The sequence below is a fragment of the Acanthisitta chloris genome, unplaced genomic scaffold (assembly GCF_000695815.1).
Source record: "Acanthisitta chloris isolate BGI_N310 unplaced genomic scaffold, ASM69581v1 scaffold2095, whole genome shotgun sequence".
Lineage (NCBI taxonomy): Eukaryota > Metazoa > Chordata > Aves > Passeriformes > Acanthisittidae > Acanthisitta > Acanthisitta chloris.
The window spans coordinates 167,043-189,396 of NW_008671927.1; the positions used below are offsets into that span (position 1 = coordinate 167,043).

A 22,354-nucleotide genomic window follows, 5' to 3' on the forward strand; every position below is an offset into this window, starting at 1 on the left:
TAAGTGTATGAAGTCGACAGGCCTGAGAACATTTAATCTCTGTTGAACTTCTCCCTACTTGTGTGAATTCAAATTGATGTTATATTAATCACAGTCTCTATGTTAACATACCTCGTGGAACTGTAATATGTTTTGATGATGAATCCTTCAAATGGGACTTGGTATATAACTTCCATGGAGCTTATGCCAGCATAAGATCGATGTCAATTCTTTCAGGGCATTTAACCCTTGGGCAGTAGACTTCCCTTCTTCTGGAGTTATTAATTCATCCAAAGCAAATTTTCTCCATCATTCTGTCTTCAAAACAGAGGGAATTAATGAATATCAGGGTCCTCTTTTTTCCCTAATAAAAGATACAGTATATAGATCAATAATTGGAAGAAAAGATACTTCATTGAGTCTGTAAATGGAAGGTGCTGCACCTGTAGGGACAAATGGTAAGAAGAAATGGCAGCCTGTATTGTCTTACTGTAAAATAATGTAATTTTTAAATCAGGATATTTTATGGAGAATAGATACTCATGTTTTTCCTTTAAGAGAAAAAATATTTAAAGTAACACACAATAATGCAGAAACTGCAAAGTTCTAAGAGCTGGATTATCCTCACAATGGCTAAAGGATATTTTTGGCAGCTCCTGTTAAGGCAAATTGGAGTTGAAAGAATACATTCTCTTACGGGGGACTTAGAAAGCTATACCATTTCTCCTTTCTCACTGCTGTGCATCAATTGACGTGTGTTCTGTCTTTCCTTTGCTCTCCAATCTCATTAGCTTGATTGCTCACCTTCCTTCAGCCTTCTAAGAAGAAATGTAGGTTCTTTCAGAAGATCATATCTAAGAAAGATAAAGACTTGAAGCAAAAAATGCATTTTACCTGCAAAGATTTTTTAGAAAGGAGCTTTTCTTTAAGATTATTTTGAAACAAACTTTTTTTACTTACCTTTTAAAAGACCAGCACAGTTTTGTGGTTTTCAAAGATGAGTGCATATCAAATTTTATTTTCACTGTGTGCATACACATATATAGTATATGTGAGTTTGTCTGTCATGGGCTGTGCTCATATATATATATGACCACATTGCCTTGAGTAAGAATCATCTGTGGATTACCATGATGGTGATAACAAGTGCAGAATTGCTCTTATGGGTACAATGGCATGATAGATTTTATCTACCCTGGATTTTTAAAAAGAAAATCTGTCTTAAAGCATATTTGTTAATTAAGTGCTGTCTGTACTGTTCTGAAAAATCTTTGTTCCTGGAGTAAAACAGTATTAAAATTCAAGTTTGTGTAATACATACATATATTTAGTTACTATTAACTAGCATTCATTTCAACTAACATCAAACACAAGTTTCTTTCTGTAAAAGAAAGCATAGGTATTTTTCAAAAATGTGTTAGCTTGTCATGAATAAGGTTAGCAGAAGAAAGGCTGCAAAACTAAGAAGCCAGGAAAGTGGCCATGAATTTAATCATGAGAAAGAATTGGCTCCAGAGGCAAAGTAATTCAAGATATGGTTTTATACTGACTGAAAATAGACCAAAAAAATCACAAGAGCTCTGATTCACTGCTTTGTTTTCCCTTACCCTGAAAAATGAAATCAAAATGCAAGGAGGTTTTGAATTTTTTTTCTATGATTAGTGTTGGTGAATTATAGTACACAGAAACAAGTTTATACAGATCTATATCTTTGTTTAATACTCAAATGTTTATTCTTACTGCTTTTATTTTGATATATGATCCTTAGGGGTCTCCATGATAAGCAGCAAAATACTAAATAAGAATGTATTATTGTTACATTTATTATATCAAATAACAAACAACTTCTGAAGAGTACAGATTTTGGCTTTGCAAATCCTTGCCTTTTTCTTACAAAAGAAGGAATTATCTTCAAAATATTGGTGTATTTATGTGTTATTTCATTCAAAATCTCCCACTTTAGAAGTTAAAAACACTGGCAGTTATTAAAAGCAGTATATCCTTTCTGTCAGAATAATTTTGCACAACAGATACTGCAGTTACACAACTCTTTCATGTTTGAAATATTATGATATATTTCAGTTTCCTAAAGGATCCCAAAGTGCTAGTTATGTCATGTTTTACTTTGAGTTACTTGTGCAGCCATCATTGTGGTACAATATTGTCCATAGTAATGTTACAATTCAGTTAAGTAGAAGAAGTTAGGAAAATCATTTTTGGCTGTCTAGAAGTTACAATTTTATTTCCATTTCCTGTTGTGGCAAAGTTTGGTGCTTTACAAACATGGAAACCAAAGGAAGCCTAAGATCAAGAATACTTACAGTCTAACTTGGTGAACTGTACTAACAACAGTTGTTTGTACCACTTGATGGCACTTGTGGATATAGTTTAGCAGTGAATGTGGTGGGCTGGGTTTGCAGTTGGACTCAATCTTAGAGGTCTTTACCAACCTTGGACTTGATGATTTTTGAGGTCTCTTCCAACCCGATTGATTCTATGATTCTGTTTCTTGCTGCTACTTACACTTTAGGAATAGGAAGGAAACACTTTAGGAGGAATCAATGGATTTTTATTTTAAGATCATCATGCAGTGGATTGTCCTCAGAAATATCAGATGCAAATATTGATACACCTAAATGCCATGGCAAGGCCGAGGGAAATATTTTTACTAAGAACAGCTTTTAATTTGGACTTGAACAGTTGCTTTTGTTTTATAGTCGAGCATTTTTGTTTTTAATAATCATAGCATGCCGAGATTTTGTTGCCATAGAAATATGAGCTTTTAGTTTTGCAAAATTATGCAAATTCTTTTTCTTGTTAAAATATTCATGAAGGAGTACCAGCCAGAGAAGGGAGGGTAAGGATCAGTTCTTGTGTTGTAATGGAACTGGACATTGACATAAATGTTCTAGTTAGTGATTCATTCTAATATTACAGGAAGGCATTTATTGATATGTCTACTGTAATTATGGTTTCTCCCTTCGGAATCATAGACTGTGGAACTGGGAGACTAACATTTAATCAGTAAAATTAAGAATTACTTTCAATTATGAGATTGTTGACAGCTACAAGACTGGTAGTAAACAGGTTTTATAGGGAAATGTTTGATGAGGGTATGTTACTTAGAAACATGTCTCAGAGTTGATGCTCAAATAGTGAATTTGATTTCAATAACACTCGTAGTCTGAAATATCTTCACAGTTAAAAAAACATGGTATTTTTATCCAGACCGACACCATTTGGCCACTCTGGCCTGCTTAATTGGTGCCTACAGAGATCAGAGCAGCTGTTGCAAAAACTGGTCAGCAAAAGGTGAGTTTGTATTAGCTGGTTTGGTTTGTTTATTTTTTCTTTCTTGCAGTTTAACTATATTCAGTCAGGGAAAAATATGTGTAGCTTTGATGATATACAAGGTTAATTTCTTCAAATATCCTCCTATGGTGAGTGTGGGACTATTATGCTAGAGTGCCACAGCTTCTGGTATATTTTGTGCCAGACTAGAAGACTTTCAAAGACTCAGATTTACCTGCCGCCACAGTAACAGACATGGGCAGTAACTGTACATGAATTGCAGTTGCCACATCACTGCTGGAAGAATATACCTCTGTTTTATTTTTTTTGAAATCTTGCTCTAGTTACAGCAGCTTGGAGGACAGTGGTTGTAAAGGCACAGTCACAGAAGGACTTTAATCATATGGAAAGCAAAGGAAGAAAAAGTGAGTAATCATAGTATGGTTATGTGCTATGATTACTGCAGTTCAGCAACTATAACGAAGCAATCGTATATTCTAAATTATGTAAAGACTTGTCATTGACAAAGTGGATTTTAGGCTTCAGAAATGGTTGTCCAGTCAGCTCTTTTTCTCTTCTCCAGTGAGAGGAAATGAAGCTAAGAATGATGGTAGAAATTTGAGAGTTTGTAGAGTAAATGTCTACAATCATAAATACATTTCAAAAGACAGTATATAAGCTCATTGTGCAAATTTTTAAATCACTCACTGATCGAATTATTTTTTCAGTGCTAAGTTCAGAAAGAGCAACCACTCAACATAAGTAGGAGTCGCAGCACAGGGCTCACAGGAGACCTAATGCCATTCAGTTCTCATCTTCCTTAGAAACAGATTTTTTCCATTTTTTCTCTTAGACTTCAGTGATATCATTGGATGTTTCAAAATTATGTATTAAACACAATGATTTCCTGCATTTTATTTAGACATCTGATTTTTCTTTACTGCTAAACAATGCAGTCTAGTTCATCCAAAGAGAAAGAGAAACAGGGTTATGAAATGGTAATGTTAATACAGTGTCTCAGTAACATTGAGACTGGGCTGAGTTTATGGGTATAATTTAGAAAATCCACAAATCAGAACCTTATTGATTTTTTTTAAAAAATGTTTTCAGTTTAAATGTTTCTTATTATAGCAGATACATTGAATTAAAAGAATTTTGTAAGTTTTTAGTTAGTCCAAATTGTTTGTGAAAAATGTTTTTGAATATGAAGGTCCTGGGAATAGTCATTGTATTGTCATCTTCAGGATGGCAAACATTATCAATCATTTTACCAAAATTATGCCTTTCATCTTCTGGAGCAAGAAGGAAAAGGCAGCAGGACCAAAAATTAATAACCTTTAGATTGTCTGTTTACACTTGGTTTACTGATCTTCTAGCAAAAGCAAGGGATACCTTCAGGGGATGATTAAGAATGTACTTACTAGATTAAAATGTCTCCCTTTTCTGTGTTCTTTCTTCATTCATGTTTCCATTGTATTTGAATCTGAACACATGATATCTTTGATAGGTGCAGGGTATTCTTTCTACTGCCTAGTGATCAGATGTAGTGCACAGAAAGACTTTGCTATAGCTAAGACTAATCTATATTTTGGAAAGGATCCCTATTGCTCAGATATTGATATAAAATACAGAGGTGACATGGTCAAGGTACATATGAAGTACAATTTAGCAGAGTTTTGATTGGTTATTATTGGTTGAGATTGCTCTTTGGACAGGTTTTATTTATCTCTTAAGCAGAAAACACATAAGTAAACCCACTGATTTGATACCTCTTTTGATTGCTGGGAGAATTTTAAGTATTAAGATTTGTTGTCAATGTGTTGCTCCATTATCCAATGTACAAAGGAAGAAAGTCTTACGCAGTGAGGTTTTAAGGGGTTTTTTTGAGTTTTCCATACATGTCATTCAAGTTAGAGTAAATAAATGTTTGTTTATGTTATAAAGCAATGGCATGCTTTATATCTTGCTCTTTGGTTTATTAACATTTAGTTTAGACATCACAGAACATTCTATGACCAAATGAGCGCCTATACTGAATAAAACTCATTTATCTTTGACTAAACTCTGCAAAGGAAATACTAAAAAGCAAAGAGGCTGTATCATAACATTCTGGATATGATAGAAGAATTTTGAGTGTACTTAAGCAGGGAGACTGTAGGATTCTGAACTAGCTGGGATAGATTTGGAGGAGCTCCAGATGGAGGAGTGATGGGGAAAGAGCCTGTTCTTTCAAGAGAAAAATTTAACTTCCCTATAAAGAAAAATTACTTCTTTTTTAAAGCTAGCCAGAACTATACTGTCATTCAAATAGAGCATGATTATTCTGCTCCCTGCTTTATCTGAAATATTACTCTAATGCCTCAGAAGAGCTTTTATATCCTATCTAAATTCAATCTGACTAAGAGAGGAGAAGTCTATTTAATCTCTAATTGGATCTGGAGTAGAACTATAACATGCAATCTTTACTGAGAGCTATTATTAAATGAAGAAAGGTTTGACATCTTCTTGGTGATGGTTCTATCAGAATTCTTTTCTAGTCCCTGCCTTCCCTCACACTATGACTAGCCTGCAGACTGGATCAGCAAAATCCAATTAAATATCATAAACTTACAGCGAGTACTTTTTCCCAGAGAAGATAATAATCCATATGAGAGCTGAATTAACAATGGAATCCTTAAACATAAGTAAATTAAGTTAGGAAAAGCCGTCCTTTGTGCATTCCCTTCTGCACCAAGTGGGCAGCTAGAAGAACATGTGCCATCAGTTGAGGTGGTACATTGTTCAGTCACTTGTCAAACCATATCACAACTGCATAGGTGCCTATCAATTATGGACTAAATTGGTCACCACTAATAAACTCAGAGAAATGTAATTTTATGTAAAGGATTTCTTTCACATGATTAGTGCCTATGTTCTGGTGGCAGATATGTTTGCTGAGATCTGTGTTGTTGAATAAATATGTACCTAGAGAGTTTGTGAAGGTGGAAGAGTCCAAATAAACTTCAACGTTTTATTGCAACTCTATTTCATGGAAATTCACGAAGTTAGAAGTGAAGGTTAAACTCTATAAAATATGATGCCATTACCTTCAGGCACTGTATCTAGTGTTAGATACGGCCATAGGAATGTGGCAGAGCCACAGGAAGAGTGAGTGAACATCTGTGTAATTTCTCATAATCATGGCGGCAAGCAAAAAGCATTCATAGGTGTATCAGGAAACAAATGCAGGGTTTGTTTTCTTTGGGGATGTCTTCTAGAACGAGAGCATTATTATCTCTTAGAACCTTGTGTTGCTATCAGCAACTTGCTGTGAGACTCCTTGGTTTTGTATTCAGCAGTATATGGGTTAGCACTCTGCACTGAAATGTTCTGGCCATTCATGTTTGTAGCCTTTTTTTCCCTCTCTTTTTTATTTTTCTGGTAGCATTTGTTCACTTGGAATTGTTCTAATTGTAAGTTTTAAGTCTATGTATATAATTGTGTAATAGCAGGCAGAATTCATGTTTCCTAAAGCATGTTGCTATTCTATAGCTGTATTGCAGCTATATCAGTCTAATAAAAATAGTAACTCTCTCTGTAATGCCTGTTTCTCTAATACAACATGTCAGTGACTATATTTCTGGTACAACCACTAACAGTGAAGAGGGAAAATATAGTCTAACTTCTTGATATTTGTTGATACTTAGGGACTTAATCTACTGGTGGACTGGCAGTGCCGGATTAATAGTTGGACTCAATGACCTTAGAGGGCTTTTCCAACCTAAACAAGTCTTATGATTCTATAATGCCTTTTATATAGTTCATTTTGAAAGTCTGGTGTTGCATGACTATTGGTCTAAATCTCGTTTAAATATAATTTTGCTTTTGCAGATGTCATGCTCTCTTGGATGAGGCCTGACATCCAAGCCTTTCTGGTACAGAATTTACTACTAAACATATGAGCAAGATGCATGTGTTTTATTTCAATAATACACTTAGTGCATAATTATTTATTCATTTGTGAAATGTATTTTATGTCTTCCAAATTACTTCTAAAATATAAATACATCATGAAGTGATTCAAAACATGTCCTTTGGTGGGGACACCATAGACCAGCCACTTTCTAGTTTCCTTTGAACCTACAAAGGACTTCTTTCAGTTGCTTACATGTAGCCACATTGTGCTATGTAAGATGTCCCATCTTACATATTAGATTCATATTTATTTCATATTAGAGTTCATATTTAGGTGCTTTAATCACAAACTGAATCTCTTAACTGACAGAATAGCATTACTGCTTAATGAGTAAAGGGATTGTAATCAGCACCCTGTTTAGTGGAGATAGCTCCTGATCTCCTGAAGTTACTTTTCCTAGATGTTCAGAAGGAAGGGGGTAGCACCGTGTGTACTGCACTAAGTGCTAAACCTCTACAGGCAGTTACAAGAGGCATTGTAGAGTGAGAGTGTGAATCATCATGAAATGATTCAAGAATAAGATGGGTTATAAAAGCCATATGAGAAAGAGGTACTCTCCAATGACATTAGCAGGAGAGATCCTGGCAGCTTGCTTCAGATAAGCATTGGCAGCAGATTCACTAAGTGGAGGAAGGGAAAGACTTCTAGAATTCGATTTCCATATAAAAAGACTCAAGCTTTTCTCATCTATGGCTTTGCTAATATTTGTAGCATTGCTGTTTGTTTGCAGTGCTGTAAGTATTTGTGGTTTACCATCACTTGTCTTGGTTTAAAATTAATTTTAGTGTGACAGGCATAACATCAAAGCATGCTTTACTCAAGTTAATACTGAGTGCTTCCTCCTTCCACAGGAAAAGAACCATCTTTTCTGCTTCGGTTTTGATTGACCCTCTGTCAGGGTGTTGTAAAAAGTCTTGTCTGCTCTCTGGTTATATTCTTTAATAACATGTGACATAATAGTGCAATACAGTTAATCGTGAACAACTAAAAAAAATTAACTATTTTCCAGAAACTTGGTGGATTAGAACTAAGACAGCTGTGATTTCTCTCACCTATACTTGCACTTCTTTGTGAAGTCTGTGACTTTTTTGAACACACTGATTCTGCCTCCTGAGCTGGGAAGAAATGTTTGATGTATTAATCTAAAAACAGGTGGGAGAGACAAAGGAAATTCTGTGGAACTTCCTTGACATTTTTAGACAGCTATTCTTGTCTCAACAATACATGCCTTTGTCACCAGTAAGGCAAACTTCTATGCTCTCTTCTCTTTGGTGCTGATGGCCCCAGATGACAATCCTTGAAGCAGAACACTGATCTTTGGGTGATACAGAGAAAAATGTCAAAAGGGATCTCACAAGGGCTCAACTTCCATATCACTCTTGTATTTAAAATTCAGTAAGAAGTATTTTTTGCACTGGATGACACATGCAGCACATGGATTCTCTTTGTAGAGGACTCGTGAATTTGCTCTGCGGTCAGCAGTATGAACTGTGATTTTAATAGTCTCTGAGTGGAGACTCACATTCCAGTGAAGTACGAGGCAGATGTGTTTAAAACCCAAAATGTAGCTCTTGCAGTCTTTGATTTACTTAGGCTGCTTCCAATCAATTAACAGAAAGCACTTCTCTGTACTGAACTCTGTCATTCAAGTCTGCAGCTTTCAATTTGCATCCTACTACATTCCATTTTTAATGGAAAAGCTAGTGTCAGTGCCATGATTTGAGGGACTAAAAGAATATAGAAGAAATATGGGCATGATACAAGAGCCTGGTCATTGACTTTTCACATTGTAGGCTGGGTCAAACTGAGAGAAAGGACTGGAACATCTTCTTAAAGTATGTTTATTTGACTCCATGTGGGGAAATTCTTACTTTGTTTTAGGTTTATTCTAGAAAAACATCACTGGGCTTTTTTTTTTAATATTTTGGTAGTTTGCCCTGTCAATGAAACTGAACTTATTGGATCTTTTACAGGTTGCCAAGGCTGCTGATCTAGAGGACAGCCTAAAAGAGGACCATATAACTGAAATAAACACACTAAAGATCTGATGTCAGTATCAAGTGGAAATTTGCACAGACTTCAGATCTGTTTATAATTTCTGTTAGTCTGTTTGTTTAAGGAACTTGCAGCCTTCAACAGAAATAGAAGAAAAATTTCTAGATGTGATTTCTAGATGTGATTTCTAGATGTGATTTCTAGATGTTTGAGCAAGAAGGGAATGGTCCGTAGAGCTATAATCCCCAGGTATCTGCATATGGTTTTGCAACACAAGAAGTCTACTTCTGGGTGATACTGGTGCTGGAGAAAACTGCCCTCAAATGGTTAAGGACTGTTTTCTTTCATTTAGTTGCTTTTTATCCTGTCTTTTTACTCTCCAGGTAGCAGCTGCTGGAGGACATCTGAAGTTTACAGTCTCCTATGACTTCAAGGAAGAAGAAGAAACAGTTCAATTGATGGTTCAATCTGATGTCATCATAGAGGTAAAGTGATTGTATTTACAGCCAAAAAAAAATAATAAAAAAAAAATTCCTGCTTCTTCAGATGTTCAAAATGAAGTCTGGTGGTTAAGGACACAAAACAAAAGGTTGCACATACTTTCAGCTAATTTATAGTATCAAAAAATGGAAACACTTCAGAGAACTAAAACCTTCAGTATCTCAAGGAGCCTCTGGCAGTATAGCAATAGCTAATAGAACTATACTTCTTGTTCATCAGGAGGAATGAAGAAATAAAATAATTGGTTGTTTGAGGTAACACTTTCACATTCTTTCAGCAGATCTGTTCCTGTGCCGCTCAGCATTGTATGAATATGCTTTTGCCTATGCAAATCCATGACACTAGGTTTTATTTGAATTTCCTAAACTTTGTTTCGCACTGCTTTTCAATTTTATCAGGCAAGTCCATTTCAGGGTTATCAAAAGTGAATATTATTCCTGATAGTTGTTATTCTTGTAAAATATATTATTCAATAAATCATGTGCCCCAACTGGCTTTTCCCATTACATTTTTTTCATATTTAAATCTGTCTTTCATGGCTGTCTCTAGGGAGGTGACTTGAGAATCAGCACTCCAAAAGCTGGGATTCACCTGCAGCCTTCTGAAGAGTACACTGAAGAAATTGTGCTGAAACCAGAATCTTTCTCAGTGCATGGCACCGATGTGCCAGTCAGGAGGAGGGAGTTCATGACTATCCTTGCAAATGTGAAGAGGATCCTCATAAGAGCCACGTACAGCAATGGGATGAATGCCATCTACAGGTGAATGTGGGAAACAGGTCCCTTCGCCATGGGCAGATTCCCAAAACAGTTGTTTTCTCTCTTCGGGGCACTAAGCTGATGTAATTTAAAACACGCTAATTTATTATCATGAAATCTATAGCATTCATTTACACTTTCACGGAGTTGTCAGTATGTTTTTTATTTTGGGTAGGCAGGAGGAGGTGGGCAACAGAAAGAAGCAGCTTTTAAGAAAATGAAATCACATGGACTATTAAGGCATGAATGACAGTTCTATAAATATGTTTGTTTTGTGAACACTGTAATTGCCATGTATATGGTAAATCATGGAGTGAAGTAATGGCATGTTGAAATAAGAGATGATATATTGCTTATATATCATTTTCCTTGTTTAATGACCGTACAGGGCCACATTAACAGTAGACCAGAGAATAACATCCTGAGTCTCTAAACTGGAAAAATGCCTTGAGGGGAGTATTCTGTGTTTTTAATCAGTACCACACACAGAACTGGATAATCCCTTGATTTATGTCAGGATGCTGCCTGGACTGCTTAAAACCACTGATTTTATGTGAACTCTTCTGAGTCCTCTGATAAAATTAAAGACATATGAGATGACACAGTTGTTCTATTTCAGTGACTGCAGTGTGGTTGAAACTGTAAAGTTCATCTTGCATTTCAAATTTTCAAGAATGCATGAGCAAATACTCCAGGTGGGCTAGAAGACAGCCTCTCTCCTGATACTGTATGATTGCACTCTCTATACATTAATAGTTAGGTGGCATAAGTCATATTTTTAAATGTGCAATGGAATTGATTGCATAGTAGTATTTTACTCACAAGGCATGAAACCTAAAATGTTCTCTAATCTACACATCACTTGATTCAGCGACATAAGCCAATTTGGAATGGAGGGAGGTGATAGCACATTAGTGATTATTTGCTGAGAGCATAGACACAGTTTTTGCTACTGTGAAATTTCTGAAGCAATCCAACCATCATTTGAATACTTAGGTAATTAAAATACATCCTAAATTGAAAGGCAGGTTGTGTCAACAGTATGCAGTTTTCTGATTTGAGCTTTGGCAGTGTAAATTTTTTTTCCTGCAAAAACAAATTAATATTTCTTCAATCTCTGTCTCTTCCTGTGGTTAATTAGTATGTATTACATCTCTGTAAATAAGTTTTTGAATCATAACTAACTTGAATTTGGGCCAAACTGCTTCCTAATTTGCTCATTTGGTCGTCAGCCTTGTACCTCCTTGCATTCAGTTTGAAAACATTTCATGCCTCATCAACTTCCCACTCTGGTGTTACAGGAGAGCCAAAACACTAGGCCAGAGCCTATCTCTTATACACTGTGAGCAGACCATGAGAAGCTGTTAATCTACAGTTTACAGCTGAGACTAGTGGGAGCTCAGTGAGTGCTGTTCCTCCACTCTGTTCTCATTCAAATAAGAAAAACTCCAAACCATTAGTCAGAATTTTCCAAACTAAAAGAGTACCGGAGCAATTTTGGGGTGAACAATTGGGACTTTCAGGCTATGGTCTTTTAAAGGAAATATGTATGATTATCTTTGGGCCAAGTGTCTTACTAAGTATTATGAGAAATGCAAACTTTCGTTATCGGAGTTTTACGTATCTTTGTGTACTGACATTTGTACTAGAATGAGAAGCCATTTTGGCTAGCCAGTTACAATCTGTGAAGAATGTGCATTGCTGGACATGTACTGGCTTCATCTTGCCTCCACTGTGGAACAGTGCAGGTGGGATGGAGGAGATCCCTTCTGGGAAACAGCACAGAACTCAGGTCAACACACACATGTAGAACTGGAACAGTTTGTGCTTTGTAAGTAAGAAGTGGCAGACCTTTCTGTGACACATTTGGAAGACTATGCATCACTGCCTGCATCCCAGATTATTTCTTCAGCCATTTGGCCATGTGTAGTGCCTCACTGTTTTGTACTCCTGTTATTATTCAGCCTTTGGAACAGTTTAGTGGTGTGCTATAGATATTTATCCAAAAATATGTCTTGGAAATATTCTTCAGGAAGAGCTCTGGAGCAAACATATAATCTATGCTTTGCGAGTTAGTAGCCACCAACTTCTAGATGTATTGACATTACAGTTAAGAAGGTTGGTCTCTTAAAGACAATGAGTTGAAAGGCAGTTTAGGGGAAGGGCCTGAAGTTATTTTGAAGAGTATAATTTTTGCTAGAAATGGTCTTACATTAGTGGTACATCTCTAGCTGTCCATATGATGTTTCTTACCACACAGGAATGCAATTGTTACTGTGTTACTGTGATTGCTCTCAGCATGTCCACAAGTGTAAAGTAAACACACATTATTGAGTGCTATCAGGGTGCTCATTGCAGATTAGCGTGACAGAAGAGATGATTCGAAATTTTAATCATAAATTGATTTGATTCATCATCTTTGATTTAACTGTAGGAATCACAGTTTCACCCATCAGGGTGGGATTTACTGAGTGGTGTTAAGTCTTGTCAGAACAGTTCATGCTTCCATTCACCTGATGCAGCAACAACAGCATCTACTATCATCCAGCACAGTTTGTGATCTGTTGTGTAGGCATATTGCTGATTTTCAGGGCATGCCCTGGTAGTGACTTTTTTTTATATTCTCTTTGACTTCCACTCATGCTAAAAGCATACTAAGTACAAAGCTGTGCTCATAACTCTCAGATCATGCAAAACAACTCTTATCTCCATATTCTGTCCTTTTAGTACTGCAGGGAAAATGTAGACCCAATGAATAGGATATTCTTTGTGATATCTTGGGCTGATTAAGGATTACTGTTGATGGTCTCCAAATGAAGACATTTTTGAAAAGCAATAGTGTAGAGCTAAGCCTTAATAGACAAGCAGATATGAACTCAAAGGTTTTTATTGTCTTTAAACAGGTATGTACAGTGGACAGATGGATATTCCTCTGAGAGGGTTAAAAGGGCCTGGCAGAGAGACAGAAATATAGCAGAGTTATTAGATCCTTCATGAATGACAATTTCTGCCTCAAAGCACCAGTAGAATTATGCAACATACTAATTAGAGATTGCTATATTAAGCAACCTGTTCATTTAAATACCGAAAGTTTTCAAAATGGGTAATGACTCCACATGTGTAAGGATTTCCAAGGCTGCTATTATAAACTGTGCTTAAAAAGGGACCAGAATGGAGACATTGCACAATTAAGTAGCTTCTTGCAGTCATGTAGAAAGAGATCTAAATATTCAATGGAATTGTCTCCAGTTAGGAAGACCTTTAATTTAAAGATTGTATTTTTAACCCTTGTGTAGTTTAACCTACTAGAAACACTAGTTGGTAACACTTTTAAATAGCCACTAAACAATATTAATTCAGTAACGGGGAGTTTGACTTAAGCATGTTTTTGAGTACATTTTTTGGGTCATTTTAAGTTTACAATGATACTTCTTTATGGTATAATTACGAAACTTACTTGTAGTAGTGGGCATTCATTAAGATGATAAAGCTGGATAAAAAATGAGAACACAAAAATGCAGCAATAAGTCTGAAAGTGAACCCAGCTTCTGGTTTTAAATCCTGATCCTCTTCTAACTTGACAGATCTTCCAAACTGTTGCAGTTAAGTCCATCTGTAGTAGAAGCAACAGGCCAGAAAATATAACTCTCTTTTATTGTTTTGTTTCATCTGTTAGCTTGTGCTTCAAAGTAAGTTTAGTAGCACTGTTTATTCATTTCTAATATTCAGAGTGGTCACTGATGGTAAATGTAAACAAGCAAATAGGCACTGGAAATTATGGTGCTAAAGATGATACATTGCTTGCAACCACATATAGAGGAGTCAGTGCTAGATACAATGAAAAAGAGGGAGAGTTTCTTCCATGTGCAGAATTGGTTTGAAGACGAAGAGCTATGATTGGGTCAGTACTACACATGCTGATGTGATTCAGATGCCTGGCACAGCAGACAGTAAACTATGCTGATACTGCCTGAAATGTCCCCTTCCCTTTTAATCTTGTTTGTTTTTAGAAGTCAACAGTTGCCTGCTGACAGTAACAATCAGTTTAAATATTTGGTCTCGATGTCTAATATCAAATTGTTCATGCATCTCCAGGATCCAGTGCCCCATTACTGCCAGCATTATGTATTTTAATGAATGCAGAATGGCATTGAGGAATCAAAATTGCAACATCAAAATGAGAGAAAAAAATCACTGCAGCTTTCTTCACTGAGTAACTGTTAATGCTAAAAACTGTTAAACACATTAAAATCCCATTTAGCAAATAGCAGAATGTAATGAAAATTGGAACAATTCAGTGAATACAAATGTGGGATAATACTGGGTGGATTGTTTCTGTGTGTTTGTGATTCTCTTTGTTCCAAGATCTGTGCTGAGAGGGAACTAGCTGTATTTCAAAAGAGAACTAAAATCTGGCCTTTTACAAAAATTTCGTTTGCAGATTTTCTCCTTAAATTGTTAGATTTTATTTTTTTTACTGTTAAAGTCATCACTATTTGATATCTAATATCTTAGAGATTAGTCACCTTATTGTGAGGAAAACTCAAATGGATGATTGCAAAATAAGCATGCAGAGATGGAGTGAATGGGAAATATTGAAAAGTGAGAGAGAATTTACTGAAGATCTGGATAAGAACAAGCATCCTTCTCTTAAAACAGTATCAAGAACCTTTTACAGAGGTTCTAGTATCACTAAATCAGATTCAAGTTACTAACTGCATAATCTGCAATGGTAGTCCCCCCAAAGTCCAGTCGTCCAGTCATATTCCTAGTGATGGTAAAATTTCTGTGTTTCTGAAGCTCCTATCTTAATTTCAGAAATCTTCCTTTTTCCCCCCACCCCTTAAATTTAATATCTTTCTTATTGAGAGAAGGCATAAAATGGACTGGGAAAACATCCTGTCTTAACCTTTCCTCTAAGTGCTGCAGTAACTACAAAATATTTTTCTTGGATGTTTTCTTATCCAAGGTCATCCAAACAATTTTCAGGATTTTTTTGCAACCAAAAGATAAATGCCTTCAGGGGGGAGGGGAGGGGGAGGTAGTTGGAAAAAGGTTTTTTTACATTTTCCAAAGAAAATGCAGTGTCATGATTGAAAGGTATTTTCTGCTGCAAAAAAACCTTCAAAAGATGCTTTTCAAGTAGCTGTGGTAATCAAACATTCTGTTTAGATTACCAGGTGAAAATAGAAGTAATTGAGCCACTGTAATACCTTAATGTTCCTTCTGAATTGTCATAAGAATTAAACTCCCAAATCCCAGTTTCTTTCCCCAAATGGATATTGTTGAGGTAAACTACATATGTTTCACATAATACCTGTAAGATTATCAAAAGATTTTAGTTGTTTCTCTCATCATGTTTCCATGCTTTCAAATAAAAACAATTTTAAAATAAAAGCAATGGCTGATTAGCCAATGTGTAGCATTTATTTTTCTCTGTCATTGAAGAAATCAGGGTATATGGTAGAAGATTTCCTTTTTCTTCCATGTACATACATTTTTCTTTCAGATACATAATAATCAGATCCTCATGGACATGGCTGAAATCTTTTTCAGAGGTCAGATCTGCAGACTAAAAATACTCTGTAACCAAAACTTTGCAATGTAATATTTTAGAAAGCTGGACTAGTGGTTTATAAATTTTGAAGACACTGCATAGCGTCACATTCGCTCTATATGCAGCTGCAATGCAAGTTGGCACATGTGGCTTGCAGGCCAGGAATAACCTTCCATCTCCTGGTACAGTGCTGTGAGACTTTTTTAGTCTATTTTTATCAATGTGTGTCTGACCATAGTCTCCCTCACATGATGAACAAAAATAGTAACAAGGCTACAGATATGTAGTTTAGGAAGAAATAGATGAATATGAAAACCTTCCTTTTCCTCGAGGAAACAGAAAACAGTCACTGTAAACTGTTTGTTGCATTCAGCTGCACATATAATTCCACCTAATTTGCTATTTTGACTGCTTCATTTCTGTTACGTCCAGACTAAGAAGAGTTATCATGGAAGCTGCTGACCACACTTCAACGGGGAGAAGGGTGGCGTCTGCGGTGGAGTTGTGTAACTGTCCTCCAGGCTATGATGGTACCTCGTGTGAGGTGAGGATCACGATGCAGTCTGGTTCAATTGTGCTAACATTGTATAGCTGTAAGCAGTCAGTGGACCTGTGTTGGTAGAAAATAGTAAGAGAGTTGTCCTTTCCTGCTGGGAATTTGGTATGGTTTGACTAGTTACCATTATTTGTCGGTGGTGGTTAATTATATTTCAAAATATTTAAAATCTGAAGTTTTACACCTCTGTGGTAATTTCTAATTTATGAAAAGACATTTTGGTTAATAAAAAGGAAGTGAAAACAATATTTGTACTCTTCAGCCAATTGGTAATACAAATGAATGAGCCTATCAAAATTAGACTCATTAGTAGTACACAGTTATCTGACCTGTGCACAGCAAAGCTGGATCAAGTTATCTGGGTTGAGTTTCCTCTTTTGTTTTTCTAGGGCTTTGCTATTTGCCTTGGAGTCTTTGAGAATTGTGTGTGTGTTCTTGTGAGAATTGTTTCACTTTATTTTGGTCGTGTAACAGATAATAACATAGACACATACTCAGAAAAATATCCACTTTTGTAACAAATTCATTAGTTCACACAGAATGTGTTCATACAAGTAAATGTATGATTAACCAGCTCACATGAGCATAGCTTGGGGTAAATAGAAGCCAAAAAAAAAATCTTCACAAGCTTTGCCTTTAAGGAAAGAGTTTCAAACACCAAGATGCTCTGCTTCACAAAACTACAAACAGTGTGCCATTTACACAGGCACTCTAGGCATTTGCTTGTCAACTCTCTTTTTCTTTAAAATTTTTCATGCTTATCTGTGATATTTAGGGCTTAGAGTCTAGTTTCATGCCAAATGTGGTTGCTTGTTGCTGGGGCTAGATAAACTAATGTAGAAAGAAGGCCTGAAGGTATTAATGGATATTCCTATCACTTCCAAAATGGTACAGATGGAAAAATAACTGGAGAAGTATATTTCTCTGGCTGAGAAATAATTTTAATGTCTGACCATTGTCTGTTCAATTATTTTAAGAAAAAAGCTGGATGAAGTGTTGTTGTGCTTCACACTATTTTTTTCAGTGTCCATTTTTTTCTCTCAATTCAGATTTAGGTGAGATGTCCAAGACAGGAATTGGAAAGCCCAGATTGCATCTATTGTAGAAACTGAAGGACTTGGATAGGAGTCCTGCCTTGGTGTTGCTGAAATTCTCAGTTCAACATTGTGTCCTTCAGTGCTAAATTTTCTCTCCAACATAAACAGTCCCTGAAATTTGATATATATTTAATATCATTGTCCACAAGAGAAAGTGCATATATAGCTGCAAATTTGAAGTTTCTATGCATGCTATGTTCCTATGGGGGTGGGGGGGGGGAAGGGTGAAGTTTTAGATTTTCAGACAGGCTAAGCTAAGAAAGTATAGAAACATAAATTGAATATGTTTGGGTTTGTTTTTTTTTTAGATACCATATCTATTTCTTCTGAATACATTTGGCCTTGTCCAACACTTCTGTTGGTTTCAACCTAGCAGAGTTTCATTTTTATTGACTTTTTTGCAGACTTTTTTTTTCTTCTTTATTTAATTTAATGTAGTCAGCTTTTTTCTTCTTTATTTAATTTAATGTATGTATTTGTCTCCTGCATAATGATGTTGTGGTACCTGGCATAGATGCTGCAGCACTAAAACCAGCCATTATTTACTCATTTTCTTGCTGTGAATGTTTGGGCATGACCAGTCTTCAGGAGACAACCAATCCCATTTAAACTATGCTCTTTCTTGTGAGAATGTTCCATTGCATAAATTTGGAATTAGTTTTTGACAAGATTCTGGCCAAATAAAATTCTTAGATTTTTGCATGTATATTGACACAGAATTGAGCACAGGTAAAGCAGATAAAATTTAAAATTTCTAATGCCAATTGGATTCATTTGTGATAGCTACTTTGCCCCACTCATGAATTTTCTGGTCTTTATTCATCAACATCTTCACATCTAATTTCTCTTCTCCCCTAGATCTCTTCCTATTCTATCTACTCTTTTACTTCCACTGCAGAAGAAGTTGTGTTTAACTCGCATCAATCACTATGATGGTCAAGAACTTTCCTGGCTTTTGAATGTTGCATAATTTCTTTTGTTGAGATCTCACTCTCTAATCTTTTAGTTCTGTTCTGAGCCTTGCTGTTAATATTACACATCTGAGCCCTTAGAATCAGTGACTTTTGGAGCCTTGTCTTGCACAATGTCACGTGTGTCTGTGCACAAGTTCATTCTTTTCAGCCACTGAAAGAGGAAAAAGATTTATAGACTTATGCAGAAACCACTTAGAGACTTGCATCTCATGCTACAGAAAGAAAAATAGGGCAATTTTTTTAACCTCTTTTTAGGTTTTGGATTTTATAATTCTAGATTTTAGTTTTTAGCATTTATGGGGGGTTTTTGAATGTGTAGCCAGGCATGTAAAAAAAGAAAAAGAAGGATATTGTCTCAGGTCTTGGAATATTTTTTAAAAAGAATAATTTGTACTAATCTTTAGATTACTTTCATATTTTTCAGAAGTAAGACGAAACACGGCAACTTTATTTTTATAAAGAAGAATCTTCTTGCTACCTTTTTGGAGAGTTTACATGAAGGGGAAGGGATTTTCTTTATTAAATGATACTTTTAGTCTTCTATGACTACCAAACTTTCTCTCTGTATCAGCCAGGTGCTTTTGAAGATCAATGCTCTGTCACACTTTTTTTTTTTTTTTTTAATATGCAAAAACCTTGGATCACATGAGCAGTCTTACTGTGGAAAGATAGTCTGCAAAAACTATAAAACCATTTGTGAAATATACAGTAAGGAAGATTGCTCCTTGACGTCTTATTATTGAGAAATGGAATAGCTGAGTTTTTGCTGAGGAATCGGAGTTGTATGGTGTCACCTTTCCTACAAAATGACTGGCCACACATTTAATATTGATTTGAATTTGACATTTAAATAAAACCCAAACAACAAACAAAATAACCAACAAAAAATAAAAAATTAACCTAGAGCACTTTCTTAAAGGGAAATTACTATACTTTAAAAAGCACAATGTATAAATAAAAGGATGGCTTTGTTTTCAGCCTGTGCTTTATTTCAGTGTAGCCTTTTGTTTCTAAATGATATTTTAATTGCTCTTTGCAGCTGAGCTTCTCAGAAAATATTTCTGTTGTTTAGAGGTTTTCTTCCCTCCTTCTTTCTCCTTCAGTATTTTACCTTCTGACTGTTTTTCAATCTGTACCTCTTGCTTTGATGCTGTCATATTTCAGTTCTTCATTTCTCTGCTTTATTTTACCATTTCAGAAGAATGATCAAGTTAAGGCTTCCTCTAACCTCACACCTGTCACTAAGGCTAAGGTCAGTACAAAGCCAGAGCACCAGGAAGAACAATTTTTTAGATAAATGTTGGTATTTTTATTCCTTTGGCATGTATGTTTTGTGTGTGTGCAAGTATTAAATTCAACAATATTTTTGAAATCCCATTCTTTTCTGTATTCAAGCGAGAGTTTAACTTTTTATCAATTTACCTTGCAGTCTTGTTGGCCTCAACACAGGCGTGTGAATGGCACGATTTTTGGTGGAATCTGTGCACCATGTACATGCTTTGGTCATGCAGAGTCATGTGATGATATCACAGGAGAATGCCTGGTAAGTGTCAGTAGAGGAAACTTGATGGACATAGCCAACATCTATTCAGCATACCTGTGCAAGTGAATTAGTGACCTCAGAGACCTGATATGTTCAAGGAGAAAAAAGCTAGCGATTAACAGAATAGATCTTTATGTTGAGCTTCTGCAGAAGTTAAAGGTCCCAACATACCAAGATAGAATATCATTCACAGCTCCAGAAAAAAAAAAAAGGATTTTTTTAATGTTTGAAAATAGACTCAATAGTATAAGGTATGGCATGCAGAAAGCTGCAAATATATTAATCTTTTTCCATGCAAGATTTATCTCCGCCTCCCATTTGTTTCCTGCAGTGTATTCAATTTACAGTATGTAGGAGGCAACTTTGTAAATTCTCTTCTAGCTTGATGAGAAGATATTGTTAATGGCCTCCTTCATCTAAATTCATACTAAACCTTGGAAGAATACTTAATGACTTGTACTTCAGAGAAATAATAAAAGCATATGATTTGGGCTAAATCAGCTTCTTTTTTTAAATTTTTTTTTCTTGTCTTGTAGGCTATGGAGACTGTATGTAGTTACCTACTAATTCAGCAATTAAATCTGTGATATTATCCATAGCAAGCCTACCAGCACACCACTATTTCCTCCCCATTCAGTAGCCTTTGGAATGGGTGAATTATGCTGAATAGACTGTTCTGATTGACTCAAGGGCATTTTTAGTTTTATATTGTCTGACATAGCATGAAGGTTGAAACAACATGTCTCATTTCATTAGTCTTGCAGAAGCACAATTTAAGCCAGTGCCAGTTTAGTGGGCTATCATACTCTCACTTCCCTGCAGAATTTCATGCAGACTCTGTATTATGCATGTTTCTAAATGTTTCCTTTTATTTTCTTAAGAAAAACCTGCTGGGAAAAATCCAAAACGAAAATCCAAGCTTTTTCCAATATAATTTGGCACTTAGAATTATTACTGTTCTTCCTGTTTTGCCCATAGAATACATTTAATTTCATTTCACTGCAAAACAAGATATACTGAATGTGTGGATCAGAATTTTTCAAATTGCTTTTTCATGAATAGAAGTTTAAAATGATTCTCTATTTAATTATACAGTAAGGCTCAAGGAAGTACCTAGGATGAAAAATATGTTTGACGTGACAGTCATGTTTTGAATCCTTCACTTGATACGCAATGAAAATGTTTATCACTAGGGTAATATGGATGAGTTTCCTGACAAAAATTTATTGTAGTAATGACTACTCCAGCTACTATGTCTGTAACATCAGTGTGGGATAAAATCAATTAGCAGAAGTGAAAGGGAAGGGGGAATCTTATTTAAGGTATATCATAGCTGTTGACTATTTTGCATATGGGTACATAGCTGGGTGCAAGTACTGAGTTTATTGGCATCTTTGTCTTCAGGTTTCAGCCCTTGCACAGGTTCCCTCTTTATTTTTGTCTGTAGCACCAGCCTGAATAGGAGAAAATGCCATGGAGTTGCATACTTTAGTGCTTTTGTGCTTTTCAGCTGCTGTGAACTGTTGACTGAGACAGTGGAGCTCCCCCTTCTGATGTTTCAAGGGTGCTGGTGTAAGATAACACTGCACTGACAAGGAAGTGGAAAATAACTAGTTGAAAATGTACTTTAATCTATACACATTATCAAGCACTCTGTATTTTATGTGTTCTGACTGAGCTTATACTAGATCATGCTATAGAGACAAGGCACACAGGGAGCTTAAAATCAGTTCTGGATTTTCTTGCAACTTTGAAAGCACTCTAAGTCAGATTGGTTAGTATCCATGCAGGCTGTTAAATGCTGCTATTCAATTTGGATCATAAGCCTTTTGAAGTGAAAGAGGGAGAAGTCTGAATGCTGAAAAAAAGAAATGTTTCACATCAAAGGCATTTTTTCTATTGAGGTTTACACAGCCTTTTGGCCTCCTTATTATTATTCATGGTGTTTTTTTCAGTAATACAACAGACAATTTAGGCACCTAATTTACTGATATGATACTTCTTTTTGCTCTTCCTTAGCTTTGAAATGTAGTTGAAAAGAAGCTGAAATATGTTTTTGACTTGTGATAAAAGCTCAAATCATCTGCTTTGACACAGGCCTGTATAAAAAGCTCATTTTAACGCATATCTTGCAGTAACCTGCAAAGC

At 35.7% G+C, this 22,354-nt stretch overlaps 1 protein-coding gene across 1 annotated transcript in view; it reads left to right on the forward strand.

Annotated features, from left to right (window-relative positions):
• The window catches only part of LOC103801856 (laminin subunit alpha-2-like), a gene marked incomplete at both ends in the record, with an annotated part of 152,688 nt that overhangs the window by 89,124 nt on the left and 41,210 nt on the right, over positions 1 to 22,354 (forward strand). Inside the window, 4 exons of the mRNA XM_009074290.1 lie at positions 9,604 to 9,705; positions 10,271 to 10,482; positions 16,469 to 16,580; positions 20,093 to 20,206. Of these exons, the coding sequence (XP_009072538.1) occupies positions 9,604 to 9,705; positions 10,271 to 10,482; positions 16,469 to 16,580; positions 20,093 to 20,206 (540 nt within the window). The remainder of the gene's footprint in view (positions 1 to 9,603; positions 9,706 to 10,270; positions 10,483 to 16,468; positions 16,581 to 20,092; positions 20,207 to 22,354) is intronic.